Here is an 18,244-nt window from a genome sequence, read left to right on the forward strand (position 1 = left end):
TTGTTGAAGCTGGACTGTCACCAACCCTAAATCAAATGAGTTGCAATTTTGCCCAACTGAATCTTGAGAACATTCAAAAGTGGAATATCTACCATCCCTCTGTGCTGCCTACTGTGATTTCTTTTCCTCTCAAGCTCAACCTGAACCTCCTGAACTTATAGTTCATGGCCACTGCCCCTTGATATATCATCTGGCACTGCTGAGAAGAGTTGTGCTCCATCATCTTTGTAACTATCCTCCAAGTAGTTGTAGGTTGCTATTACATTGTCTCTCAGTTTGCTCTTTGCCAAACATGCCATGGTCTGTCAATCTCTTCTCACAGGCCACGTGCTCTAGGCCCCCACCATCCTGACACCATCTATTGGGCCCTCTCTTGTAGTAGCACAACTCTTCTGAACTCAAGGAAGGGGGAACTGGAACTGGACACCGTATTTCAGGTCTGGTCACACTAGTGTCAATGTGGGAGAAATACTAACTTAAATGAGAGCACGCTGTTGGCTCAAACTCAATTCAGTGTCCACCATATATCCTCTGCTGATAAAAGAACCAGACTGTCAGTCACCTGAATTGCATAATGCTTCTCCAATACTTGTGTACCACATGAACTGCTTTTAGAGGTAACATTACATTTCTTGCTTACTGAAAGAAATGCAAACCATTCCAGTATGATTTTCTACACTTGTGTAATAAAAATACACAGCAAGTCAAAATATTATGAACATTTGTATAGAACTTGAATGTGCCAGCTAGAGAGATAGCTATTGAGATTGGCTAGAGGAATCAAAGCTGCTTTGTGCCTGGACTTCAGCATGCAGCACAGAGGAATGCATTTAGAGGGCACACAGAATTAAAATTTTGTCTCTAATAGTAAAAAAAAAAAATTAAAAAAAATCAATTTTTCAGTTAATATGACAGCGCAATACATAGCTTTAAGCACAGCCTCCTATTAATTCTCTGAAATACTGTAATTCCTCACTAATCTAATGCTAATTATAATTAGACCTGCCTACAGTTACACAAGACTTATTAAAAAAAAAAAAAGTATTTTTTAAAAATATGAGGTGCATCCACGCTGCCAAAGCACATAAGAGCACAACTATATTAACTCTAATCTTGGCATACATTCCCAAAGCAAAGAACAGCTCTGCATTTGGTATCTAAATGCTCACAAACTAAGTATTTTAGTTAAACAAAAGATTAGAAGCTATAATAATCTAATGCCTGAATACCAACTGCTGAATTAAAAGGTCTTTAATCAGTAAACAGAAAAATTAAATACATCTAGAAGAACTTTCCAAAATATAATAAAGAAGTCAAGCATCTCAAATTATTCCACAAGCCTAACACATTTAAGCATATACAGCAACAGTGCTTAAATTAAGGGAAAGGTAAAAATCTTAAAGATGGTTTTACAGTAAGCAGAATTCCTCTTATTTAATGCCTATCAGAATTCTTTAATAGCAGTCCTGTATAACTAAACCACCAAGGAATAAAATACACTAGACAGAAACAGAAGTTTATCCCTTTCTATCATTCAAGGGATGAAACACTTCTAGCTCAGTTACCCCTGCAGCTAGCAAAATCTTTTTCACCTACCCTGAGAAGAGCCATCATCCTCTTCGTCCAGTGTAAGATCAATGACACCTCCTGAATCACTTCCTGTGACCTTCCCGCTCTGAAAGACAAAACTCCTTCATTTTGCAAAAGCAAATCCAGGGAACGCAGGTGGAAAAGGGATACGAATTGAACATTGAGAAGAAGAGGTCTCAGAACCGATGCACGTATTAGAAAAGAACTGATGAAATGAGCAGGAGGAGGAAATTTCAGACAAACTTCCCAGGACTTGGAAAAAAGGCAATAACCGAACGACTGTATTGCGGTATCAAATACTTCATTATTTTTAGCTTTGTAAGGAGTAAAAAAACCTGATGACCAGTAGTGTATTGCTATTTTACGGGTAAATAAATAATGATTTGGTGTTATAGAGTACCTTTCAATTATGACTCTTAACATTTTAAGCTGGTTGTAATCTGTGCTTTCCTGTACAGTAGTATAACCTTTTGACAGAACAGTCACCAGGACAATATATTATTTATCTTGAGACAGCTTGGCCTATGTGCCTATAAAGAAACAGACTTCACAATAAGAAAAAGAGAAAGTTACACTGGAACCTGTATGCTTATAAAACATGTCATCAAAAGCCATCAGAAAACTCCAATTGTATCCAGCTTTTTAAAGTAATTTTCACTGAGTATCACAAATTTTACCATTCTATTATTCTACATATGAAGCCATTTGTAACCGCCTCTTTAGAGAGGATAAAGATGTGGTGATCAGGAATTAGGAATGGTGAAAGAGGATTTACGCTATAGTGAAGGCTAAATGTTATAAAACCCCCCTTTGTTTGATGGTCTAGGTTATCTTCCAGATCAATTCCTGTCCCTTGGCTGTTCAAGGCTAGAGGGATGGAAAACATACTGAGGGAGGTCCTATATACTTATGTGTTTTTAAATACACTTTCTAGAAAAAATCTCAAATTATGTCAATTTCTAGTTTCTTAAACTTGCTGCAAAAATTAGGGGATTTGCAGAAGAGATGATCATTTATTATTGGACAGAACTGCTCCCAATTTATGTATTAGAGTAAATCAGGTTCCTTAGGACAAAGGGTTAGGAAAGCAACATAACTATAAAAATCTCTGAACAATTAACATGGAAAAAAAGCATAAGTGTTATCAGCCCAACAAGGCCTGTACAAATGCCAACATGATAAATCCTAGGAAGATTAGAGATTTTTCTGTGCAGTCTGATGGGGACAGATGCTTAAAAAGCCTAAGCACTGAGATTATCTGCTTTATGACTCTTCATTTGGATAAAACTAAGCCTTTACGGAGGTCTAAAGACAATTCTCACATAGGCAAGACTTTAAGGAGAGGGAAAAGAGGTATGGTATGATTACTAAATGCACACAAAAAGCTGTGTCCAAATTATTGGACACGAAATTTGGAGTGCCTAACATGAGTGATCTCTTCATTATGCATTATTAGAACCCGATTTCTTTTTGCCTTAAGTTCTGATGCTGCCACTGATGAAATTCTGCTAATAACCTACATGATACACAATTTGAGTAAGGTATATCTACGTATATTCAGAGCTGACAGAAGAGACCTCTATAGGGACTCCATCTTTGCTATACATAGAGAAACATCTTTCAGATATATTAACCATGGAACTCTTCTGTTGAGCAATTTCTATTTCAAAGACTTTCCAGCTTCAGTTTTCTTAGTATGATGAGCTGATTTACCCACTTGGAGCTTAAGATAAAAGGCACGTTCAAATAATCAATGATTACTTGATTAGCATAAAGTCAAGAGGAATTTCATTCCAACTTGATAATCTTCCCAGTCAATGACGTGTGTTTTAAACTATGGCCCTCTCTGCCAGGAGAAAGCAGATTGCAAAACGGAGGGGGAGATTTATAAGGAACTGGAGAAAAAAATATCTAATGCTAAGTTATTAATTTCTCGCCACTATGAAATACAGTAGTCTGAAGTGATTTCCTTTCAATTCTTCCTCTACAAGGAAATCTAAATCCTTAGAAAAATACTCTGTACGAGAGCTAACTGTTTTGAAGCCCAACTTAACTATGCCAGTCAAGAAAGTTCTCTGAATTTCCAAGTCAGCAAGTGTCAATGCATGCATTTTTTTTTTTTTAATTTTGGTGTGTCTGGAAGGCCAAAATCTTAAGTTAGTTAGGCAACTATTGAATGATAAAACCAATCAGTCAACAAGGTCTTATACATGCACTTCTCAGGAGGAAAGACGTTCTTGTAGTTAGCCACACTATTCCAGGTTTTCAACTATACAACCCTGGTAGCAATCTCCTCAACGGAAACTACCCCTAAGCAGTTAGGTTCTTTCCACAACCCACACTAGAAATTGCAGATCTGCAGGGCAGCATTTTGAGTGGTGCTCTGTGGTACATCCCCAAGTCCTGGTATACTCCACATACAACTCACCCTGAAGTCCTGACTCTCCAGTCTCCCCAACTAAGTTCCCCTAGTTCACCACCCATGCATCTCCCTTGAATGAAATTTAGGGGTACAGAAAAATTTTAAGGAAACTTGAAACACTGGAAACATTGCATATTGTATTTCCCACCTAGGGCAGACGGTGTAGCAGTGTTGTCACTTTCTACTGGAATGGTTAAGACCTACAAATGGAACCATTTGGAATCACCCCTCCCAAAAGCAAGTAATAAATGGTTTTCAAAAAATCCTGTGCCCAGCCAATCAGGGAAATAAACCCACCCCTTTTGAGTATCGTGACTATTTTACTCAAAGTCTCTCAGAGCAATTTTTGCTGCTACAAGGACTTGTGAAAACTCCAGTTTACAACAGAGCTATGTTTGAGGAAAGGTTAGAGAGAAACAACTGCTATCGCTTCTGTAAATAGAAGGGAATGGGATTCTGAGGAGGAGACTGCCATGTCATACATCAGAGGAGGAGATTCAGACGTAGTGCTCCGAGCAAAATCAGAAACCAGCTTAAGAAGGCTTGCAGCCCTGCTGAAGGCCAAAGGAAGCCTGACAGAGTTTCAGTCATGTATGAACCACCTTCACATTTATGTCAAAAAGTGAAATAAGAGAACAAGTCTTTCAGCTCCTAATATTAGATTTCAGCAAGCATTTGGGCAGAAACTGCTAACAGAAAAATGCAAAGTCAAGGCATTATGGTCTGCTATCAGTTTTCCCCAAACACAGAAAGCCAAGAACCTGAACCTGCTTCAACTGATATCTGCAGAAGAGCAAGATGATGCAATCATCACACCTTTTCATCAGTACAGTCACACTATCAAAATAATTAAAACCATTTGATGAGAATCCAAAACAAATGCCTGGTGCTTTAGTTCACATTGCCTAGTAAGTCTGAATGACAGAAGATTCAGTCTCCCTTAGCATATCAAATAAGCTGGAGCAGAAACAAAACAGCCACAGTAATATGAAGTGATCTCTATCTATCTGAAGACCACAGTTACAAAAAAAACCAAAGCAAACAAAATCAAGACCCCTAAAACCACCATTTCATTTGTCAGAACCAGAGCACCAGTCTCCAAACAGACCAGAAGTGGCACTTAAATCTGTTTACAACAGCATCTAGGTAGTTTCTAGTAATCAAACAGAAAAAAGATTACACTGAGATTCAAAATATGTAAACTGCCAGACTCTCTTTTCCATCCTTTTTAACAGCTCACGGACGTTAACGTGTATGCCTTTAAACTCCAAGTAAGTGGAAAACCTCCACAATACTGTCGTTCACACTGTCACTTGAGACCTGTTTTATCCATAGCTGATGAGGTAATGTTGTACAACCTGGAAGTAGTAACATCACAAACTGAGCCATCCAGGTAACCACAACTGTATCTCAGCTGCCTTAGTTTAAATCTTTCTCTGCTTTCACACAGCAGCCAGCAGTGTAGCAATTTCAACTTAACAAAAAAACAATGCAGTGAATAAACTAAATTAAAAGTGAAATTAAAAATTAAACCTAGCAAATCCTACTCTGAGATGTCACAGTTTCAAAGATAAATATGCAAAAAGTTTTAGGAGAAAGCAAGAAAAATATAAGACTTCATCTTTTCCTGACTTCCTAATTTTAATATAGTCACATCATTATTATTCATCTGGTTACTGAACTTCCATTTGCAATTAAGATGTTTTGCATAAAAACAATGTGTCCTGTGACAGAAAATGTCATACTTAAGTCTTATGTAGATCCAGCCCAAGAAGAGGCATGCAACTTGGAGTTGAAAGGCAAAACAGTACAGGAAGTGGGGAAGAAGACTGCAAGGAATGATTAAGAGCAGAAACAAAGCTGAAAAAAGGAAGCAGGGGAAAAGAGACTTACAAGCCAAGCAGCAGCCAAGCATGCACTACCCCAAATACAGAAGGACAGTGTGGGTGTACTATAATATTACTCTGCTATTCTCATTCAGGGTGGTGTGTTTTTCCTGAACCAGCCAACCAGGAGAAGGCACTTCACATTTACAATCTCCATCTGTTTTGGAAAGTGTTTTCTTTAAAGAAAATCTTGTCAAATTGCAGGCCCTCTGCCCCAGCTTCTTCAGTTTGCAAAGTCATGCCCACACGTACCTTCTTTACCAATATATAACTATCCCTAGGCTCTATTTGCCTGCCAAATGGCCCAGGCAAGCATCTAACCTGGCAAGCGTGAAAGAAAAGTATTTTAATGCCAAGCGCATAACTTGTGAAAGCAGGAACTGAAAGACCCTAGAGGAGGGACAAAACCAAAAGAGTAATATCTCATCCCTTTCAAATATCTGAGTGAAACCTGGTAAGTCCTGAAACAGAGGCTATGCCATAACCCTCTCTAAGCACCACGTAATTATTTAAGCCTGAACTGCTTTATAGTGCATATGAAGGATAAAATACTGAAAAGTATGTATAAAATGAATGCAACTATGCAGATTTGTGCATTTTTCTCACTTAAATTATTAGAAATTGGTATTTTTACATGTTCTACTAGCTGCAAAAATTTTTCTGACGCGATCTATAGTACCGATTCTTCTGAGTAACATTTTCAGATTTTTTTTTTACCATGAAAGCTACCACAAACAGACTTGGTTTTAATGTCTTACATAAAATGTCTATTCATATTACAGTCATTACACTCCAATTCAGTTTTCTACAAAGGATTGGTAAAAGTGACCTATACTCATAATTTCATGCAATTTCCACTGTATATACTATGACAGCATAACATCTGTTTTCTTCCAATCCCAACCACAAAAGTCTTTTTAACAATTAAAGAAAGTACTGAGAAATAGATGCACTGATCAAGAAAAAAAAAAAAAGATATACTTATGAGGAGAAGTGCTAGGAAAAGGCAGCAATAATACAGTTTTCTTTGAGGAAAAGAACTAGCCGGTTACTCTGCCATATGTATATTAGTTTTAAAAAGTATTATAGAAAAAGAGTCCTTAGAGGTAATAGAAATCCTGGAACCTGTTAAAAATGCATAAATACAGTGAACAGGGTCACCTGAATCTGAAGCCACAATTAAGATTTGCAATACAAGCAAAGTAAATGCTTTATAATGAAGAAGCTTCTTCCTTCTTTTGGAAGGCTGTCATTATATCCCGTATGTCACTGATTGCAATATCTGATAATTAACCTACACACCAGTCAATAGTAAATTAATAAAGGGAAATCAGAAGGGTAATCAGCCTCACAATGAAATGAAGGGCTGCCTCTGCTGTTGAAATGATTCTGAAGCAGTGTCCTCATCTGCCTCTGGCAAAGTAGGGACATCAAGACACCCTGCCTATCTTATGTACTACAGTCCATTTTAACACATGCTGAGACCATTTCACACTATTGTAAAATACACTGTAGTAATTTATTGTAAAATATTGTAACATATTGTAAAATACTGTAGTGGGAGAAAGAATATCACTGTAGCTGTGCCATCCAGATCAGCACTGCTGCCAATTAGGGTGATACATCATTTGTAATTTTGCAAAGAAAAAGAAAAAAGGGCCGGGGGGCCAGGGAAGAAGAAAAGCTATTTCAGTTCCATGAGGAAAACAAATATAAGGAAGGAGACTGAATTTAAAGGCCAAAGCACATATGGTTGACATGATGTTGAGAAAAGGAGGTATCTTCCACCACACTACAATTGTGAAATTTAGCCCAGAAAGTACTAGCTAGAACATCACAGCATATATATGTCAATGGCAAACTACTTGAGAAAACTGGGTTTCCTGGTTTTGGCTGGCTAGAGTTAATTCCCTTTCTAGTAGCTGGTATAGTGCTGTGTTTTGTATTTAGTATGAGAATAAAGTTGATAAAACACTGATATTTTAGTTGTTGCTGAGCAGTCGAGGACTTTTCAGCTTCTCATACTAGCCTGCCAACGAGAAGGCTGGAGGGGCACAAGAAACTGGGAGGGGGCACAGCCGGAACAGCTGACTCAAACTAGCTAAAGGGATATTCCATACCATATGACGCCTTGCTCAGCATGTAAACTGGGGGAGTTGGCCAGGCTTGGTCACTGCTCAGGAACAGGCTGGGTAGTTGTTGGTTCGTGGTGAGCAATTGTTTTTCATTTGCATCACTTGACTTTCTTGGGGTTTAATTCTCTTTTTGCTATTTTCCTTTTCATTAAAATTTGTTATTATATTTTATTTCAGTTATTAAACTGTTCTTATCTCAACCCACAAGAGTTTTCAAATTTTACTCTTCCAATTCTTTCCCCCATCCCACCGGGGAGGGATGAGGGTGGGGGGAGGAGAAGGGAATGTGTGAGCAGCTGTGTGGTGCTTAGGTGCTGGCTAGGGTTAAACCACGACACTAGGAAAGAAATCTCTCAAACTCAAATTGAACAGAAAATGTTATCTGTTACATCATTTTCTATAACTGCACACAAAGAAATGCCAACATGCACACATATTTTACCATACAAAAACCCAAAATGTAAATGTTGGTACTTTGAAGAAAATTCTGAATATGTACTTCTATTAAAAGTAAGGTTTTGGTATTATATAACGCCATGGTTCCAGTTCATCACATAGAGATAACAACGCTACTCATTGTAATGCCACCTGCTTTTCATAAAGGAACATTTCAGTATGCAAAAGTTAAAAACGAAGCGGGAGAGGAGAGGGGGAGAAATGCAACAAGAACAACAGCAGCAGCAACAAAATGCAGTGCAAAATAAAAATTAATTCCAGGGTAGTAAAGATCAAAATTCTGAATATTACATGTGGCACGCTGACATAGTGTGGACAATGTTGTTATTAACAGTTTCTTTAGCAACAAAACAGAAAACATTCTGGGGGTTGTAAAACAGACAATCTATGAAGCACCACACCACCACAACCATACATGATGCACCAAGGCGTTATATAATAGCAAAAAATCAATCTTAATTTATGTGAAGTGATGTTAAAAATATGTTCTGGTAACGGGGGGTGTGTGGGGAGGGTGGTGATACTGTGTTTGTATGCATAATTATAAGGTCCATATTACTTTTTTAGTCACCCACATAGAAAACAACAGATTTCAAGCACAGTCTAAGCAGCTGTGGAAATTATTTTTTAAAATACATTTTTGAGCATATTTAAGTCACTAACTGCTTCAATGTCAGACTTATCATTCCTTAACAGTTATTTTTCCAATGCAGTATCTCCCACAAAACTGAAGTAATTATTCCAGCCTTGCAAAGCTGTCATGAAGATTTATTTGACCAGGCACCAAATGTATTTGCCATCTCTTACCAAGATAAAAGTGAAAATGATAATTCATTAAAGTTAGCAGTTTACCGAGATCACAGTTTGCACAAACAAAATTTCACAGGGCTGCAATACACATTTTGGTAGTGTGTGGTTGAATACTTGTATAATACTCAAACATTATCAGACATTTTACGTATCGCATTTGCGAGATCGCTGTGTTCCCCTTATCCTTAAACAGTACTGTGCAACACTTCCTACAGAACAACAACAATGCAAGCATGGAAAAAATTAATAACCGGTCTCAGTAATCCCTTTGTATTATATACCCTTTCGTTTCTTTGGTGCAGAGTAGATGTTGGCTCTGCTACCCCTATTAATAGAAGAGTCATAAACCAAGAAGGCTGAGAAATTCGTTGCCAGAAATGTCGTTTTTAGGCACTAGCAATCATATTTCCAAATAAAAGCCATAAAGGAACACTTGACACAATGCTTAAAGTATTTTTTTACTGCTGTGATTTTGTTTTTCCTTAATCAAACAGTTAAAAGGGTATATAATAAACAGATACATGCATGCATGCATGCACACACACACCTCTCTACTGGTTCTTACTCTTTTAAGGTGAAACATCTACCTTGTTTCCCCAAAGCCCACTGACAGTTTCCCAAGAGTATTAGGTGGGATGGCCACCTTGGATGATGGAAGATCATCTTATTAATCAGTAAATAGGTTTTATTTATAGTGCTTTTCAGATTAGTTTAATGCAGCTTTTAAAAGCTATTATCTACATCTGATGTAATGACATAATCAGTTAGATTGCATTCATATGCCTCTCAAATTTTTGGCCCAAAATGACAAATTGGAGTCTGTAAAACACAAATATATTTACCTGTTGAAAGCTGCTCTCAGTAACTGGGGGTGGTTTAGGTAACCCAGATATGGTGTCAGGGAAAAACAATTAACTTAATTTTTTAAAGTAATCTGAAAAATTCCCAACAGGACATCATGTAGCTGAATTGGGTGGCTGTTTTAAGGAACAAAAATCAAGTAAATCCATTCTTGTATGACTTTTAAACTGTCCTGCTGCTAACATCTTTATAATTTAAATTTCTAATTAGTCTTAGGTAAAGGTTCCACCTCACAGATGAGAGCTAGTTGCATTTTAAACAGCACAAACATAACCCCAGGGTCAGAGACAAAAATAAAGTATCCCATTTTACATATATAATTATGCATGTTTATTTTCAGTGACAAAACCGTGAAATGCAAGGAAACATAGTCATCAATAATGCTTCAACAATATAGAATTAATAGCCGCTATGAATTGTAAGCTGACATATCCACTTTGTTCACACTGTTTCCCAACAGACATTCACGAAGTTCATTACACATTGCAAAGTAAAGGGATAGGAGTTATAAATGTACTTTATTAACATTTTACCAGATGAATTTCCAATAGTCAGCAAAATAGCTTAAATGAAACTGTAGTTCAACCAAACAAAATCAAGGCATGTCAGAAACAATGGGAAATGGATAGGACACTGGTGGATTATTTTTTTAAAAAAAACCAAACACCTGATATTAGCTGAAAAGGTGAAATGCACAGACGAAACTTAGACTGAAGAAAGATTTACTCTGTAAGAGAATAAGGTGCATCTGGAGTGGGAAGCAGGGAAGAAAAGACTATTCACCTGACCTGGGGTTTTAATAAGTATCACGCAATCGTTCTTGAACAGACTGACTTTGTGACAGCCATTTTTAACACGCCCAACCTCATGCAGATTTGTTCACTGTTATTTCATGTCACAACATAAAAAAAGCTGCTTTCATAGATTCCCACAGTATACCATAGTTATATGTATATATTACATATAATATATATAAATCCTGAATCTGAAACTGGGATTCATAATAAAATACTTAAAAACCATTCTAAAGATTTGTTATATAATTTAAAAAATGCCTTTGCCTCTGTAACAATAATATTTACCCCAATACATTAAAAGTGCTTGTCATGTCTTCAGAAATGCAATTCTAGGACCTTAGGCACTGGAGCGGCCATCGGTAAAATGACTGGGACTGAATTACAACCTTTAAATCTCTGTGTACGTATGAAAAAGTTGAAGTTGAGCAACTAAAACATGGTAAGATGCCCCCTCCCACATCCTTGTGGCCATTCTTTTGGAGCAAGAAGCAGAGGAAAGCTGAAAAAGGAGAAGCAGTCAGAGCAAAAAATCATACATCCAAGCTGCTTACTGAAAACTTTGACTATACTGACATAAACAGTAGGAAACTATTGAGAAGCTGTATAGTTCAGGATAGCCAAAAAGATGTACCAGACTAAAAACACAACAAAGCTAAGAACACGTTCAGCTTCAAAGCATCCTTTCCATGCCTTCACTTATCTGACATTGCGCAGAATGGAGCTCTTCAAGGGGCAGAGTGAAGGTGCATAAACTGAAGAACATTTAGCTTCTAGATCTCCCACACTGTAGATCACAGTAACTTACAGTGGGGATGAATTACTTAAATAGCAATAAAAGAATAAAAATTTAACATACTGTAAGATACTGTGCCAACTTTGTAAAAATAAAAAGTAATTAGGGTAAATCCTTGAAGTAACAGCAGAGATTTCCAAACTTAACAGGAAAAAGCACAGAAAACACAAGTTCTAGAGGCACAGCACCAGTATCAAAGCTTCACTATGAAAATGAGATGCAAAACTAAGTATATGGATGTATTATATAAGGTTCCAGTCACTCCCCACTGTTTTCAGAGTCATCTCCATCAAGGGGAATGGAATTTAATCAATGACATGGCAGCCATTATTTATGAAGATCAGTTTGGTTGACTTGCTTGACTAGTTTAGCTGACCAACTAAGTGCTGGGTTTCTTTCCACTGAAATGAAATATTCTAATTTTAGGAAAAGTTCTAATTGGAAAATTCAAGAGTGATAAATGATAACATTTTTTCAAAGTATATTTGTTATATTAGAATTTTAAAGTGAATTTTAAATGATGAGTAACAATTTTGTATTAATTTAACAGCCGAAGTCTAAATTTAAGTTCAGACAAATGAACTGCACGTAACCTACTGGTTCACCAACTTGCTTCACCTCTAACAAAAATATAATGGAGGAAAAAAAAAATCCCAAACCACAAACAATGCAAAAACTGATTTATCCTGCTGTTTGGGGTTCTCTGCTGATGCTGCCACTGAGGAGTTCAATTCATGTCCATTTTGATAGAGTTCATGATGTTCATGCAGCATAACCTGTACTGCAGTGAACAGGACTGACTTGAAATTTTATCTCACAGTTGAGAAAAAAGAAAGAAAAAAAAGACCCCGTGCTTCCCATATTACTGTACACATAGCCAAAGTTGACTTTACAAAAGCAGCAAAACACCCATTCTGTTTGCTTGCTCCAGCTTTTGTAGAAAGGAAATACATGAGCAAAGATTCATGGAACACTTTGGGTGGGAAGGGGAACAGGAGAAAGCTTTTCAGTTCTGGAAGGTTGAAAATAGGTTCTATTAATCAGAATTAATTCAAATATTATCGGAAAGCTTAACGAAAGCCGACTACAGCTCTTGTGAAGCAATAATACTTCCAGCCCAAACCAGGAATGCTTTAACTAATTTTCAAGAAAAAATTCTCCCACACAAAAATAAAAAGCCAGTAACACTGCAGTCAGTAGCTTTGAAGTATCAGGTTCAAACTGACAGTAGTAAAAGGACATTGTACAGTTGGTGCCAACGGAATCGGAATTTAACAAATGAGAAACCAAAAATATCCAATTATGAGCCAACAGAATGGAAGTCAAGTTAGAAGCCAAATGATAATTAAAAAGAATCAGAGACATGCCCACCCAGGTTGGCCAAGAGACCCTTTTTCAATTTAAATCACCAACTGGATTTATGTTAAAGGATGAAACAATCAGCAATGTGCTGTTACAGTAAGTTACCTAGATGCAGTTAGGATCAGAGCAGGGCATGTGGTCAGTATGACCACAGTACGCAGCAAGAGGGAACAAAAAAGAATCATCTCCTGGCAACATACTTTTCTTGTTTCTACAAGATAAATGTTCAACGCCAGTATGCTGGAACAAGCAACTACCTGAGACAAAGCCAGCAATATTTTTTTTTTTTGGGGGGGTGGGTGGGGGGGGGGAATAATACATACCCATCTTGGTGTAAGTTTAGAGTAAATCTTTTCGAACAAGAAATTAAATTTTCCACTCTGGCTGAATTATGAATTCTACAAATCCTTAAAACTTGGAAATCTGTATTTCTCTAAAATATCCTAGCATAAGTTACTGCACAGTTCTCCTATATTTTAAGAACTGTTTGCCCTTCGTTTTTTCAATTTTTCTTCTTTCTAGCCACTAGACAGGATTACTTTCTTCACTATTTTCATTTGATTTACTCTAGGCTTAATAAAATGATAATCCTAGATCCATTATTTCCTTCCTCTAGTCATTGATGTCGTAAGTTAATGCTGGAACTAAAGTAGTGTAGAATTGTGCAGAAGTAATTTTTATATTCACAATTATATCTGATCAACTAGGTCAATCATTACAACAACAGCAACTAAAAGTGACTGTAAACACAATATGTAAGATGAATATAGCACTTTCAAAACCTTTTAATCTTTAACATGTTCCATCAGAAAATGGAATACACTGTGCTGGTCTTACACTTTGGAGAATTGATGCAGTAAGTATGAAAAACCTACCCAAGGCCACAAAGGTAAACATTATCAGCCAGGATAAAAACTCCAAGATTCACGCGTCAAGTCCTATGTTCAGACTCTAACAAAATGATAAATCTCATTCAATAGTTGAAAGCCTTTCCCAGCAAGGAAGTTCTCCACAGAATTGAGTTTATCATAGTCAATTTGTTATTTCAGCTGGGATTTTCCTCTATTTTGTCCACTGCTGAGCTACAAAAACACTTCCAGTGAAGTTCTTAGTGTGATAAACCACGTGTGTGGGGGTGTGTGCGTACACACATATACACATGCATTTCAAAAGGACGAAGCCGTTCGCGTTTCATTCAGTTAATGTAACTAAAAACAGTTTTAAATGCTACACGGTTTCTTCTTCCAAAGTGGACCTACCATGATTTGTGATTTGATGACCAGTTTTCCATTTTTATTTACAGGAAGGTGTCTCAGTTGGTCAGAATCTCTGATGAAAATCATGGCATAGAATAGCAGAGACAGACCATGAGTTAGATTCTCAAGTGTGATTCATTAAAAATGAACTATGACTAGCCCTCCTAATTTGTAATTTTTCTTCATTAAAAGAGCCTTTTAAACTACAATTTCATTTCTCTGAAAAAAATCGCATCCACTATCCTTAGAATTTCTAACCTGTAAAAATCTCCCATGGAAAACGTAATGACAGGATCAGTTTACTACAGTGAACTGATTTAAATAAGTTAAAACCAAAAATAATATTTGGATAGGGTTTGGTGGGGAAAAACAGATGTGGTTTTGTGAATTATGCTATACTGACGAAGACTATACTGACTATACTGCCAACACAATGTGAAATGTAATGGAAGGGGTAGGTGAGAGGAAATACAAAAAAACCTCTCACAAGATAAGCACGTATAGAGACAACACTTCAATTACTTTCCACTTAAGCAACAAACCTGTTCGACTCTTTTGAGAATGTTTTCCCCATTTCACGCACAACTGAAGAGATCCCAATTTTAATATAATTTGTATCAAATAGTGCCTTTGGGGAACAGTATGACTGAAATTTTAGCCAGAAATATTAAATAGGAAAAGGAAAGACCTGCAATACAAATCTATAGCTCACAGAGAAAAGCAATTTAGAAGAATGCTTAAAAAAAAAAAAAAAAAGAAAAAGAAAAAAGGCACAATCCTCTGGTAGGTCTGATAACAATTTGAACAGAGGGTGACAGTGGTCAAGCAATTCCAGGTGTTTTCATGCATATGTATGTATTTGTAGTGTATCTGTGTCTATTTCATTCAGCTTCTACTTTCTCCGTGCTCTTCAGTAATCAAGTATTTGATTTGTAAGATGCTACATTAGTGCCAGCAGGCACAAAATGGTATAATAAATACACTCTTCACGAAATATAAAAGCCATGCACTTAGTGAAGAAAGCATAGCTCTTCAGCTAAGTGGAAATCAGTATCTCCCTTTCATCTTTTAAAATAGCTCTGCTCAGCCACTTAAAGAGTCCCAGCTGCCACAGAAAGTCATACAAACTCCAAGCCCTGCTCTGTTTAAGTTTCTGTTCCATAGCTCACTTCAGGAGTGCGAACAGGATACTTCTTGCTGAACTAGACCATAAGAAATTTCCTTATTAGATGAAGAGAAAAAACAAATCTGATAATTTTTCCATTTCAGCAATTCATTTGAAATCAGTTCCATTACAGAAGCATCAAGTCATTGGTTCTTGTTTTATCACACGCTTTATAAAGACAGGTTCGTTACAACACCCTTGAACGGGACCGGCAGTTAGGTTCCCACTGGCCATGTTCTTGGGGAGAAACACCTTGGAAGAACTGTGGTTCAACAGGATGGGGCTTTTTGAATTCAGAGCTGGGTGTCCCTCAGGGACTAAAGTCACAGAATTAGTGCCAGGTGGCACCACAGATTTCTTAGGGAATAAAATTTTGCTTTGTTCTAGAACAACATGGTTTATAGAGGAGGTGGAGGCACCAGACAGTGATTCTTTTATCACTTCATTTGGGATCTTGCTATATAGGTAATTGGGGGCGTTATTCTCCATTATATCTGACCATGCCCTGTAGCGAACTTCTGCAGCTCCCCAGTAGTGTCTAATAGCAGACTCTGAGCGATGGCCTGTCACTGCCATTATTTCTCTAGGCCCCAGTCCTGCTTCACATAGTAGCTGGATGGTGGTAGTTCGGAGAGAATGATTGGTATATCGTTGAGAGAGCCTGGCTGCCACACTTATCCTGGGCATCATGGTACCTAAGTAGTTCACACCCATCGGTTCTCTTTTGTACCAGACAGGCTGTTCTTGCATTTGCTCTGATGTTAGCTTTAAAGGATGCAGGTAAAAGGCAGGGGGCTCCGGAGGCAACTTAGACAAATAAAGCTCCAAGGAAAAAACAGGACAGTTTGGGTCCCCTGGCATATCATACATTTTACCCATTTTATGAGGATCTTCTCCGTTTTTTCCTTTGCCAGGATACCTAAACATAGCATATCGACGCCCGTTCTTGTCCTTCTCAACAACAAAAGCATCTGGAGCCAGATCTCTTAAAATTTCCCTCCCTCGTTTGGCAAAATGCAACTGCAAATCAAACCACACCTTGTTGACAAGTGCCAGTGGACTGTGCAAACCCAGCACACCAGATTGTTTAATCTTACGCAAGTCCTCAACAGCTATAGGAGGATGGTGGTGAGTCTCATCCTTTCCCTGCATGCGCAGCATCTTCAGCACGCTCACAAATACCATGTTTGCACCAGCAAACTCTTTGTCCTTCATTAAGCAAATCTGACGATTATAAGGTGGCATTTTGAGATGCCGGTTTAAGCCAGCACGCATTGACTTGTAGCTTGCCACACTGTAGGTATTTCCATCATGATTCCTTATTGTGTAATAAAACTCTCTTAAGATATCATTGAGTTCACTTACTGGGACCAATTCAAAGCTAGGATCCTTGCCATTTTTGGCCAGCCATTGTTTTAATAGGTTAGCTGCCCAGCCAGTCTGCTTGTGGGTGTTTTTGATGCTCTTAGCATCCTCTTCCTCTTCCTCCAAGCCAAAGAGGACATCCTCAGGGAAGTTAAAATTCGTCTGTGCTGCTTCTACTGCTTCTTTATTTTCTGTTGAAGTCTCTTCCTGTTTCAACTGCTTTTCGAAACAATTGATCAAAGTTGTACCATCAAATATGCCACAGGTATACGGCACACAGCGAACTACTTTTTGTTCTGAGAGCTGTGAAGTGCGGAGCAATACATAATATTTTGGATTTTACATAACAAAAAGCAGGTGGCATTAACTGGATTTTTGAAATGATATGGCAAGTCAATTCCATACCTCACTAGCCAATTAAAATGCATCAGGTCCTTCTTTATTAACCACGGCATTACACATGCTTTAACTAATTTGACTGAAAGCAAACCTAGACACACACACTAGAACAGAAGACTGAAAACCGGAAAGCATCTTGTGTCATTTATTTCCCTCCTTGCTCACCTTCCATTGCTAAATACCACCATCACACACAATCTGTTTTTCCAAAATCTTTTCCGGGTTTCAGGCTCTACCAAAGAAGAAAAATTCCAAAATATACATCTTATATTGACAATTAAATCTTAAAACCATACATCTGTCATCCATTCTGGTACTGAATTTCCTACATATCAAGTACTGATAAATGTTTTAATAGCTATAATCCACAGGTATCTTTGAAAAAACGAAGTTCCAAACAACCATTCTTTATGAAATGCCTTATTAAAAAGGTAGAGTGAGGCACTAATATTGGATACCTCTGCCAGACTAGTTCTGTGACAGATGAAAACCAGAATCTTGTCCAGTATATTTTCTTCTTGCTTTGAAATACAATTCAGATTTAACTGTACCTTGTAACACTATTAAATGTGGAAATTTTGGCTAGAAGAAATTAATGTTACTCCCCTCAATAAAATGACTTCCAGTTAACAGCATTGTAAGTATGAGGTGCTTTGTGAAATATCTGTATGCAGAAATAAAATTAGTTACAAGTAATTTTAAATAGCTTAAGGTCAACCTTTAAATTTCAAAGCAAGTTCAACAAATCTTAGATGAGGAATCCAGAAGTACTGCAAGTTCTCCTTTATCATGAAGTAGTTATTCCTGAAGAAAGTTTACTTTGCCTTTTTTTTTTTTAAATGACATATGGAAATGAAATACTAGAACACCAATTCTTATTAACACCAATTCTTATTAACTTCTGGATTGGTGTGGAAATGAGAGCTGTAATAATTTACAAAATATTT

General features: G+C 37.3%; 1 protein-coding gene across 17 annotated transcripts in view; it reads right to left on the minus strand.

Annotated features, from left to right (window-relative positions):
- Nucleotides 1-18,244, minus strand: part of ATF7IP (activating transcription factor 7 interacting protein) — a 108,296-nt gene that overhangs the window by 13,066 nt on the left and 76,986 nt on the right. For 9 of the 17 annotated variants that reach the window (XM_075078930.1, XM_075078896.1, XM_075078938.1 and 6 more), the window contains one exon: nucleotides 13,411-17,201. In XM_075078930.1, coding sequence (XP_074935031.1) covers nucleotides 15,672-17,201 — 1,530 coding nt within the window. In that variant the 3' untranslated portion in view covers nucleotides 13,411-15,671. Of the gene's footprint in view, nucleotides 1-1,596; nucleotides 1,676-13,410; nucleotides 17,202-18,244 lie in introns of those variants that run through there. The other 8 variants (XM_075079024.1, XM_075079001.1, XM_075079031.1 and 5 more) reach the window with 3 other exon arrangements.

This window comes from Phalacrocorax aristotelis, chromosome 1 (genome assembly GCF_949628215.1).
Source record: "Phalacrocorax aristotelis chromosome 1, bGulAri2.1, whole genome shotgun sequence".
Lineage (NCBI taxonomy): Eukaryota > Metazoa > Chordata > Aves > Suliformes > Phalacrocoracidae > Phalacrocorax > Phalacrocorax aristotelis.